Source organism: Monodon monoceros, unplaced genomic scaffold (assembly GCF_005190385.1).
Source record: "Monodon monoceros isolate NGI ecotype Baffin Bay Population unplaced genomic scaffold, NGI_Narwhal_1 Super_Scaffold_13, whole genome shotgun sequence".
Taxonomy (NCBI): Eukaryota; Metazoa; Chordata; class Mammalia; order Artiodactyla; family Monodontidae; genus Monodon; species Monodon monoceros.
This window is the reverse complement of record NW_021703769.1, coordinates 39,271,036-39,283,327: the sequence shown is the minus strand read 5'-3', so window position 1 is coordinate 39,283,327 and position 12,292 is coordinate 39,271,036. Positions and strand designations below refer to the sequence as shown.

Below are 12,292 nucleotides of genomic sequence, written 5' to 3'. Positions count from 1 at the left end.
ATACTCTGCCTCTTCCAGTTTCCTTTAAGGAAAAATCTTTTGTTTGCATTCTGCTTCCAATATTTCAAAACTCCCTTCAATGTTTTTCAACTTCTGAGGCAGCCTTGGGATCCCATTGACTTTTCTGGGGCTAGCCTTAATGTGGTATTTCAAAAACCACTCCGGCAGGTACCTCCTCAGCACAAATGATGTCTTGCTCAGTAAGTAGTATGAGCATAAACCACACAGGAGGGAGAGCTGGTCTCATTGAACATGGGCTTCTGCCTGACTCTTTCATACAGACTTGAGTGCTAGGGTGAGGGTAGGGGTCTCAGGTTCTGGGGCACCAGTGCCCTAGTGTAAGAGTACCACCATGACCGCTATGAACCTAAAGACCTGTAGTAGTCCTCCTTTTTAATACATAAAAAAGATAATTTTTCATGAAACTTTGTTCCCACTTCCTTTACTTCTGATTTTTATCCAGCAGTGTAAAGTTTGTCTGCCTTGCACAGGTGAACCAGAAATCTTTGAGGTAGGAGACAGCTGCTTGTGGTCACTACATGTGAAATGCCTTAATAAGCATGTGGCACCTGGAACAAGACACAGAAACACAAAGATGCCTCCCAAGAATGTGCAGTTTTCTGCCATATGATTGGCAACCATGTTATTAATATAGCAGAGAAGGGAGCTTGCCATTTTCTCACAAGGAAGGAATTATAAAAGAAAATTGTAGCATGGTCTACACCAAGACTAGAAATGTCACTCTCTTCATTTATTGTGCTGAATATATTACTTTTAGAAATTTGTATATAATATTTAAAAAATACTAATAAGGACATTTATTAGTTTACTTACATCATAGATCTTTTCCTCTGTAAATTCTCAATCGTGAACTTAATTCTTGAGATTAAGGCGACGGCGATATACTGTAATTTATATTAAATTGTTTTTTTCTTCCTCCCTTAGAAAGGCACATTAGGCTTTTTATTAGAGAAAAGCAACCAGACACCCTTGGTTCAGGATCTTACAGTGGAAAATAAGTTTTGACTTGAACCGGATTAAGTGGCAACTTGATAATAAATAATTTCAGGAGATTGCTGAATGTTCCGGTTAAGGATTAGCTCAGATTTTGTTATGTCATGATCGTCCTGACAAGTGCTGTGTGGTCACATCATTGTCACACACTGTGCTTAGCGAACGCTCTGGCCACTTTTGCTCTGCAGGAGAATGACTCAGGCACTTTGGACACGGTGGGCGCTGTGGTCGTGGACCATGAAGGGAACGTGGCTGCCGCCGTCTCCAGTGGAGGCTTGGCCTTGAAACATCCAGGGAGAGTGGGGCAGGTAAGTGATTCTGGGGTTTTAAAACTAGTTTTCCAAGTCAAAACATGGAATTTTCTAGCCCACAAGTTTTTGAACCAGTAGAGATATTTTTTTTTCTTTAGAAAAAACAAATGATTATTGTTCTTAGCACTTATGTAGTATAAATCATCAAATACCTGTTCAGGATTCTTTCTAAAATTAAAACCTATCTCACAGTAATAGGGTTCTTCCTGATCTTTATAATTGGTAATCCTATGTTTGGCTACTTTCAGCAGTCTAGCTACTGGCCTGGGCATTTATCAGACATTTAATAAATGTGCATCCATTTCCATTTTCTTTCTTTGTAAATGTCATTCTCTTTAGGATCCAGCACCTGACTATATGGCTGCTTGCTTTCCAGGTGGAAAAACAGTTTTAGAGTTACATTTTGTATTTCCTCCATTCAAGGAACAGTAACATTTTGACCCTCTAATCCCTCCTCTGATTAGGCATTTCAGGTATTTTATAGACTGACTAGTAGTCCAAGTCACCAACACATGATACCACTTGAGGAATCGAGATAGAAGGGTCTAACTTATGTGCAACTGGCTTATTCCCTGTTCACTTGTACATCTTCTTCACCCCTGACTCCCCATCTCCATCCAGCCTTTAGTACCCAACTGAGAATGGAATTTAACAATCCATTTGATCTAATAACCTTTCTGGGAATAAACCAATTTGGCACATTACTTACAGCCTTAATAAATATTTGTTGAGTGAACAAATGAATTGGACACCCTCACAGAATCTGTTAAAGTTGTTGCACAGGGTGTGGTTAAGCTCAGTGCTTGGATCTCGTGTTGCATCTGTAGCACCTCTTGGCATGCTCTGTGTGCTTTGTCTCCCATGTTTGAAGAAGAGCCAGTGTCACAGTTGCTTTGGACACGGTGGTTAGCTAGTGCTTGGAGCAGAGTGATCTGCTTCGTGGAGGACATCTTTGCAAAGCCCCAAGTGATGTTCCCTGATCTGCCCTTTATTGTGGACAAGCCACTCACAGTCCTATGGTGGGAAGGGGAAGGGAAGAATAATTAATTTTGTGCTACTCTTTGCCTACCATACAAGGGGATTTATGAGGAATGATTACTCAACATGTGGAAATGCTTTGAACTCAATATAAAAAGCCTTTGTCTGGTCATGGTATTTTTCCACATTATAAAGCCCTGTGTATTTATCAAGTTTGGAATAAGAAAACCAAGCTCGGCCTATCAGATCTGGATGCCTCGGTGGAGAAAGAGAGAGAAAAGCCAGCAGAGGCGCCTTCATTGCATTGCAATTCCCATGACTTTCTTACTGGTTTTTGTTTGTTTTCGTTAGCAAAATAGCAACAACAGAACCAAGGATAGTGCTGGACTACGTTAGCAGGATATTACACCGAACCCTGCACGTGGGGTTGCCCTGGAAAAAGAAATACTGTAAAACTTAACACGTACACATTTGAAAGTTGCTAAGAGAGTAGGTCTTAAAAGTTCTCACTACAAGAGAAACAATTCTGTAACTGTGTATGATGGCGGATGTTAATTAGACTAATTGTGGTGATCATTTTGCAATATATACAAATATTTAATGATTATTATTATTATTATTATTATTTTTGCGGTCCGCAGGCCTCTCACTGTTGTGCCCTCTCCCGTTGCGGAGCACAGGCTCCGGACGTGCAGGCTCAGCGGCCATGGCTTACGGGCCCAGCCGCTCCGCGGCATGTGGGATCTTCCCCGACCGGGGCACGAACCCATGTCCCCTGCATTGGCAGGCAGACTCTCAACCACTGCTCCACCAGGGAAGCCTTGAATGATTATTTTGTACACCTGAAGCTAATATAATGCGTGTCAATTGTACCTCAATTAAAAAAAAACAACCTTGCATATTGATTTGCCCCACTTGTCTAGTTTATGAATGCATAGTTTGTGAGAGCTGATAAATCAGGAAAGGGTGTGGAGGAGTAAAGAAAGGTGCTTACAGGAAAACACAGTTGCTTAATCGTGTTATATTGCTCAGATAGAGGAGAAGCAATAAGCCTAGAAATATGCAAGCATCAGATGGGAGGTAAAGAGCCGTTCTTCTTGAGGATCAGGACAGAATGAAACAAAATACTCAAGCAAAGTATTTAAAGAAGCAAAGATTAATTATTTTTTTAAAATGTGCTGAAACTAGCTATTCTTATATACATTTTAAATGCACAAGTAACTCTTTAAAAATTTTAGCATATTACCCGTATTACCCAGCTGCTGAAGTGGCAATTTGAATTAGAACTTGTTTGCTTCCTCAGCTTATCGTAATGGTTAGAACTTACAAACGGGACACGAGAGGGAAATTATTGTCATTATGTTCTACTCTCCCCTAACCCTCACCCTACCCACACACAAACAGGCAGTTGAGTTAAGGGGCTAAGAGTGTGGATTTGGGATTTAGATAAAACTTTATTCTAACCATCCCCCCCGCCCTTACCAGTCCCCTCCCCATGGACAAGTTACTCAACGCCGTTAAGTTCTACTTTCCACAGCTATAAAATGGGGATAAATAGCTACCTTACAAAGTTCTAGAAGGTTAAATGACATAATTCATTTCAGTTGCTTATCATAGTGCCTCCTAATAACAGCTGCAGCCTGCTGTTTATTAATCACTGGCTCTGTGCGGCAAGTGTGCCTACAAGACTGTGAGGTGGGTGTTTTTATTACCGTCATTTTATAAAAGAGGAAACAAAGACCCAGAGAAGATTAAATTATAATAATATCATCATTTGTATGACCTACTTTTACTGCATGTTAATAGCTTTGATAAAATTTTACTACTAAAAAGAAGGAAGCCTTTTGCTGTTGCTCTTGTTTTTAAAGACCTGCTTAAGGTTGTTATGTTTTATCCAAAGGAGTGGATAAGAGACGGACAGTCTCTGATTCTTTCTTTTATCTTAGCCATCACTGTCTCAGTCCAACCAATTTCAGAAGGTTAAGAAGGAAGACAACTTTAGGTCATGAAATTGAGGAGAGATAGCATAGAGAGGAGAAACAAGAGTAAAACAAACTTCCTTTTCATGGCCTCCACTGGGCTTCTCAGGGGTGTCTTTGGCCATATTTACTATTTTTTAGGTGCAGACTCCTGGTCAAGATAATTGTGGGAAATGGAAAGGGCAATGGGCTAAGATCCAGGGTTTCCAGTGAAGGAAGAATGGGCCCTTCCACCGAGGTCACATGCTCTCTGAGGCTTCGGCTGACCCAACACCCAGCCTAGGTAGTACCAGTGGAATGGCTTATCCCACAAGTCTGCCATTTTATTCTGAAATCCATATGTTGAATTAATTCCATAGAGCTTTTAGTTGCCACTCTCACCCAGCTGTCTTGTGTGTTTTAGAAGCATGGTGTTTTCAATATGTCTGCCATATCAGGGGTGTTGTGTTCAGTTCTTGGTTCTACTTTTAAGAGGAGTATTGTCATTGACAGTGGGGGATGGCAACTGTGGATCACACGAACATGGTCAGACTTCACCTCCAATTATCCTGGACTCTGGATCATTTCTCAAGGAGGGTCATTAGGGAAGTGGGGTGGGTGTGTGCATCTCAATGTCTTGGGGAGCAGTTCACAAATTCTTTGAGAGAGAAAAGAGAATCAGGGCGTTAGAATAGATGTTTTCGAAAGTTTGGAGAACTTTAGGGGAAGATTAAAGTATTTCCAGAGAGTAGACCTAGGATTGGTGGGTGGAAGTTAAGGAAGAACTTTCCACCAATGGAAAGTGTCCAGAAGGGGTATATGTTCCCACATGAGGTGGTGAGGTTCTCAGTATCAGAAGTGCCTGGGATATTTCACGAAAATCCTTGTTCTGGGTAGAATATTAGAGCAAATTAGTTCTGAAGTCCTTGTAAAAAAGAATAAAATATCATAGAAAGCTGAAGTCTGTCTGGTCACCATTCTCAGTCTAAGCTTCTTCTTCCAGTCCTCACAAGTGAGTTTCTAGAATATAACAGTACTATTTTATGGGGGTATCTTTTGCCTTTATCAATCACAGAGAATACTGAATGTCTTGTAGTTTGCTGTTTGTTTTCTTTTTAACTCAATAGGTTTCAGAGTTTCTTCTGTAATAGTTCTTAAAAATCTTTTTAAAGAAACTTAATCCTTTTTTCTAATGTTTGAAACAAATTCCACATATTGCTATGCCAATGTTTATTTAGCCATTTCTGTACTGGTTGAATGTATGTTGTTTTCAGTATTTCATTCTTATCAAACAGGTGATAATGAATATTCTTGACCATGCCTCCTTGTATTTCTCTGTAATAGCTATCTAAGGGTTTTTCTAATTCTGCTTCTAAGGAATGGAACAGTTATCAATTGTGATTCCCCTTCCAAAGGCAGAGAAAATCATTGTGAATATTGAAGAGGTGAATCCAGACATTCTGGGTGGCACTGTTGGAAACAAAATAGGAATGATTGTCACACACTTTTATAAAACCACAGCAGCTTATTGTGTTCCTGGTGGTTTCAGACATATAAATTTATTCCACCACCTCACAAAGCAATTAGCTTGAACAGGCCTTTTTGTCTCCTTTCTTTCTATCTGGCAGAATCTAGCACAGTGGTGAGCAGATACTGGGCCCTTCGGTGTATACCTGTTTGCAGTTCCTGTTGTGCCATCCCAAAGGAGGCAGGGAAAAGGCAATAAAACCTAAAGCAGCATTTGCTAGAGCGTGGCAGGAGGACCACCTGCGTTCTGGGCTCCTAGGCCTGGGTTAATGATGCTGATCCCTGGGCCAACCTCCAGACCATCAGGATATCTGGGAACCAAGGTTCCTATCATCATGCTCCCCAAGAAATCTGACTCACACCTAGTTTGACAAGTGTTATTTTAAGGCAACCACAGTGATTTCAAGGAGCCAGAAGAGCAACACCTGGCAAACTACAATAGAGGGAAGATTTTTCAGGGAAGGAAAAAATTGCTGTTGATGAGACTAAGAAACTTTCTTTTGCTATTTTCTGAAAAATTTTAGATTAGTACATAGCTGAAAATACAGTTTTGTTAATGTTACAACCATTGTTTGGGTAGGTCTTATACAACCTCTGGTTATCGCTCATTTGCTATACATCATTATTAGATGAGGCTTTATTAGATGGGTATGATTTCTGTCTTCTGGTGAAAGCTAGTACTTACATATAATAATCTTAAAATATTATATTTGTCTATTTTTCCTCCCAGGCTGCTCTTTATGGATGTGGCTGCTGGGCTGAAAATACTGGAGCTCATAATCCCTACTCCACAGCTGTGAGTACCTCAGGTATTTGCTGCTTTCATGACCATTTTTCATAACTTCAACCTTGTAGGTCATTTAATGATTGAAAACCATATTTTTATGTAAACACAAAGCATGTGCTAAGACGTCACATGGAAAGAACATTGATGCCTGAAAAATCTTTGATATTTGGGAGCTTTTGAGAATTGTTTCATAACGTAAGTATCACAGTATAGAGTATAAAGGCTTTGCTAACATTTTCAATACAACTCTGGAGTTAACTAAAATTTAATTGTATTTTTAATGGATTTTTTTTTCTCTAATGACTCATGATAGTACCAAATTCAGGTCAAAATGATATAAAAGTAGCAAGGCATTTCAGAAGCTAAGAGGTCATTTCTTGAGTAAAATGTTGACATAAAACTTACAAGGTGTATTTCAAACTGTGTAGTTTATGGCATGTACACTTTTGATAAAATGTAGGTCCTTTTTTTGTATTTGTATTAGAAGAGTCATTTTCATTTAGAAGTGTGAGTGTGTGCGTGAGAGAGAGAGAGTGAGTGTATGTTTGGGAGGAGTGGATTTTTAAAAAAATTTTTATTGGAGTATAGTTGATTTATAATGTTGTGTTCGTTTCAGGTGTACAGCAAAGTGAATCAGTTATATGTATACATATACCCACTCTTTTTTAGATCCTTTTCCCATATAGGCCATTACAGAGTAGTGAGTGGAGTTTCCTGTGCTATACAGTAGGTCCTCATTAGTTATCTATTTAATATATTTTAGTGGGGAGTAGATTTTAATGGGCAGAATGGTTGTTGTCTAGACCCAGGTTTTCATATGCTTTTGCCAGACGTACTTGAAGCTCTTCATGTAGTTGATATGCATGGTTGACATAATAATATTGGTTCATCCCCTTTGCTGTGCTGTCTCTCAAGTTACAGTCCTAGGCCTTTCTCCCCGATGTCCTCAGGCCTTATCAGGAGGCCGGTAGACATGGCTGCCTTTCCTTCCTTTCTCTCTTCAGTTTCTTGCCACGTTGTTTTCTGTCCCACCACACTGACCACCCACCCAGTCCAAGAGCCCTCCTCTCCTGCTCACTCTTGCCTCTCTGTGGTCTCTGGCACAGGTCACTCTTTTCTTTCCATGTCCAGAATATATCCTGAACCTCTCTTGGTTTTTTCTGCTTCCCTGACCTACTCCATTTTGTCCTTCGTCACACGGACTCTTCCCATTGCTAACGACCCCAGTGTGGGCCTCTGCCGGCTTTTCTTCATCTCACTGTGTGCTTCCTCTCGGTGATCTGGTATTATTGCTGTTGTTCTCATGATTTCAGCGGTTATCTTTTAACATATTGGCTTCCACGTCTATCTCTACTCTGGACTTTTCACTTGAAGTCCACCTGAGTTCTTTCTGCCTTCCTGTCGGATACATCCCTGTGGGTGTTATGTGTGCACATGAGATTCAGCAGCCCAACTGAACACCTCGTTCCTTATTCCCACGCCTTGGCCATCTTTCTCCTGTACTCTTTTTCTCTTTTACTGCCATCACTATTCTATCTGGTCAGACTTGAAATCTTGGTACCATTCTCACATTTGTAGCTTCTTTCCATTTCTACTGACCTGACCCTGTTATTTCAGACACCCAAGCTCCTGCCCGCCTGTTGTAGCAGCCTCCTGACTCAGATCCATTATTTGCATTGGTGGAAAAATTTGATTTTGAGCCACTCAGGTGAAGTCCAAACACAAATTAATGTTGAATCTAAACCATACTAATATAATAGACAAAAAATTGTTTTTCAGTCTCTCCATTTTGAAGAAATGAGCGTAATGTAGTAATATGAGTTAATTTTTAATTTAGTATTGCTGGCACATGAAAATCTTTACACATAATACTTAGGAATTAGCTTGTGCATAATGAAGTATGGCCCATGTCTATGGAAAATTGTGGTATTTGAACAAACCAAAGTCTAAAATAGGTAATTCATTGTTCCATTTTTATTTTCCTAAAGAAATATCAGTTGGTATCATGTGTTGTGTTGACTTTAATTTTGGTCAGTATGTGGTTCATGAGTTGGTTTGTTGCTATTTAAATGTTAGGAGACCTGAATTCTACTTGAAGCTGGAATCATGAGTGTCTGTCTCACTGTGTCACTTTGGAAAAGAAATTCAATCTCCTTGGGATTGTCCACCTCCCTTTTTGAAATTTGGTGATGTGGAATAAGAGCACATAAATCTCTATAGATTTGATTCTGTGAAGTAGATGGCAGTGGGTGGGTAAAGTTAAAATTGTAAAATTAAGGTCTTTCTCCCTTCCCCTTGAATATTTCCTTCTTTGCCCATCTTGTATCCACTGAGGATAGTTTTTTATATGACTAAAGATAACTTTAGGTTTCCAGTTTATGATATCTAGTGTAGCTTTTTAACTTGGATGCCCAGCTCATCATGTTATATCCTTCTTAAGTTTAGGAACTAACCATCATCAGCCTACAGAACCTGAGGATAATAGAGCAAGTCTCCATTTGCTTCCATCTGTGGGACTTTGTGTGATTGCTTCGCCCTTGTTTCTCCTGGGGCTGTTGCTATGAGGTTGACAATGGAAACACATGGCAGAGTTGGGTGACCACGTCAGAAGCAAGGTGGAGCACAGAATTTTGCAACTGTTTGGTCAAAATAAAAAAGACATGTGCCTTAGGCTGCTGCAGAAAATCCAGAGACCTGGCCTACATTTTAGGTTTATAGTTCTTGGAAGGTGATAATTGAAAGACAGAGGGAAGATAGCTAGTTATGGTCAGGGTAGGGCTCTGCTAAGGCCAGACAGGCGATGGGGTCATTAGCCTGTGGGATAAACTCCAGCATGTTGTTCTCATCACGGCGGGGAGGAATGAGTGGAGAGTGGGGAAGAGCGTAGCGGGGCAGGAGCTGACCTTGCAAACTCTGACTAATGTTCCGGCATCTTGGAAATTTGCCGAGCTAGGGAGGTTCTTGTTCTGATTCTTCCACTCACTGGCTGAGACATCCTGGCAAGGAGTTATCTGTACCACAGGAATAGCATCTATCTTAATATTTATGAGGATTTAATGAGCTGACGTATGGATCTCTAGATATTACTCATCTTACACAACTGAAACCTTATGAATTTTGAATAGCACCTCCCCATTTCTCCCTTTGCTAACTCCTGGCAGTCACCGTTACCCTCTGCTTCTACGAGTCTGACTGTTTTAGGTGCCTCATATAAGTGCAGTTGTGCAGTGTCTGTCCTTCTGTGACTGGCCTGTTTCACTGAGCATAATGTCTTCTGGGTTCATCCATGTTGTCATATACGGTAGGATTTCCTTCCTTTTAAAGGCCGAATAATATTCCGTTATATGGATATACCACATTTTCTTTTCTTGCTCATCTGTCGATGGACACTTAGGTTGCTTCCATGTCCTGGCTATTGTAAATAGAGCTGCAGTGAACATTGTGGTACATGACTCTTTTTGAATTATGGTTTTCACAGGGTATATGCCCAGTAGTGGGATTGCTGGGTTGTATGGTAGTTCTACTTTTAGTTTGTTAAGGAACCTCCATATTGTTCTCCATAGTGACTATCTCTTGTCTTTTTGATAATAGCCATTTTGACAGATGTGTGGTGATATCTTGTGGTTTTAAGTTGCACTTCCCTAATGACTAATGATGTTGAACACCTTTTTCATACACCTGTTGGCCGTTTGTATGTCTTCTTTGGAGAAATGTCTATTCAAGTCCTTTGCCCATGTTCTAATATTGTTTTTTTTGCTATTGAGTTGTAGGAGTTCCTTATCTATTTTAGATATTAACCCCTTTTCAGAAGTATGGTTTATAAATATTTTCTCCCATTCCGTAAGTGTCCTTTTCATTTTATTGCTTATTTCCTTTGCTATGTTGAAGCTCTTTAGTTTGATGTAGTCCCACTTGTCTATTTTTGCTTTTGTTGCCTGTACGTTTACTGTAATATCCAAGAATAAAATAGACCAATGTAAGACACATACACTAGAGGGAAAAAGAGACTGCCAGTTATATTATGACACACGGCTTTCTCATCACTTAACACATGGCTGTTGCTTTACAAGAAACTATAGAATTGGGGATATTCTTCCAACGAGAAATATTTGCTTCCCTGGTAACAATGTCATGCCCTTTTGCTATTTCCATGCCTTCCTATGTATACAGTCACTTTTGGTTTGAATCGTGTATCATACCGTAATCGTTTTGAAGACACTATAAATGGCAGTTACACTCAAAACACGTAGTTCCAACATGGCACACAACTCAACCGAAGGATCAACAAATGGGAACAGCTGACCTCTAGAGGCAGCAGTGGCTGTGTCACAGCTGCAAGCTAGAGGACAGCCATGGGAGGATGCCATCAATTACAGTGCACCTCCCAATTTCCAAAAATTTAAAATGTGAAAAAAAGTGTACTTTTCTTATTCTCAGCTTTTTTGTGAAAATAAATAATTAGTTTCAAGCTTTCTTTAAGTGGTGACATAAGCTCTTGAGAAAAGGGGGCTTGTAGGACTTCCCTGGTGGTGCAGTGGTTAAGAATCCGCCTGCCAATGCAGGGGACATGAGTTCGAGCTCTGGTCCGGGAAGATCCCACATGCTGTGGAGCAACTAAGCCTGTGCACCACAACTACTGAGCCTGCACTCTAGAGCCCGAGAGCCACAACTGTTGAGCCTGTGTGCCACAAATACTGAAGCCCAAACACCTAGAGCCCGTGCTCCACAACAAGAGAAACCACCGCAATGAGAAGCCCGCGCACCACAATGAAGACCCAGTGCAGCCAAAAATAAATAAATAAATTAATTTAAAAAAAAAAAGAAAAGGGGGCTTGTGGGTATATTTGTGTTTCCTGAGTGCCTGGCACAGGGCTTTGCACTTAGTAAATGCTTAATAGACAAATTAAAATTTAAAAATGTATATGCATGGACAATATTTTATTATAACCATCAAACTTGCTAAGAGACTGGAACATAGTTATTCCAACCATTAAAAAGAAAGAATAGTTATATAACGTGGTGGAAGTGCTAATTACCACACAATGGCAATCATATTACAGTAAATAAATGTATCAAGTTAACATGTTGTACACCTTAGATTTACACAATGTTATATGTCAAATATATTTCAATAAAAAAAATGTGTATGTGATTCTTCTCTCTTCTAGAGGGATACTTGTCTTTTCAAAAAGATTATTCATCATGGAATTTCTTTAAATAGCATTTTAAAATTTGATTTAGTTTGACAAAATCAGATTCACACATGATTTTTCAGTAACACATCAGATGTGTAATGTAAGATCCATCTGTGGTATTTTTCTGGCTATGGAAAGGAAGAGCGGATTGAGGATCAGAAGATCAGAAGGAGGAACAAGCAAGAGATTAAGTTTATGCTCTGGCTGACCTTAGCATTGGTCTTCTGTTACTTGTCTGTGCAGTCTGGTTTTTTTCTTAAAGAGAAACAGTTAAGTCCAGGGGTTTTATGGCAGCTGACTAGAGATCAGAAGACATAGGCTTCTGCATGGAGAAAGGTCTGCTACTCAATAGGAGACCCAGTGATTTCTGATTTTCTAGGTTCTTTGATTTTCCAGGTCTTGGCTGATCCAGAAATCAGAGAGTACTGAGGGTGTGGCCACGGCTTGCTAAGAGTAGCTTCAAAGGTGGATGGGATAAAAAATGCAAAGAATGAGGCCAGGCTCTTGCTTTGATATTTCTGA

The 12,292-nt window shown here is 39.9% G+C and overlaps 1 protein-coding gene across 4 annotated transcripts in view; it reads left to right on the top strand.

Annotated features, from left to right (window-relative positions):
- TASP1 (taspase 1) overlaps positions 1 to 12,292 on the top strand; it is a 235,932-nt gene that overhangs the window by 98,411 nt on the left and 125,229 nt on the right. For 2 of the 4 annotated variants that reach the window (XR_003793118.1, XM_029220392.1), the window contains exons 9-10: positions 1,203 to 1,322; positions 6,519 to 6,584. Coding sequence is in view for 3 of the 4 variants with exons in the window: in XM_029220392.1 (XP_029076225.1) it covers positions 1,203 to 1,322; positions 6,519 to 6,584 (186 nt within the window). In the remaining variant the exon portion in view is untranslated. Of the gene's footprint in view, positions 1 to 1,202; positions 1,323 to 6,518; positions 6,598 to 12,292 lie in introns of all 4 variants that reach the window. The other 2 variants (XM_029220390.1, XM_029220391.1) reach the window with 1 other exon arrangement.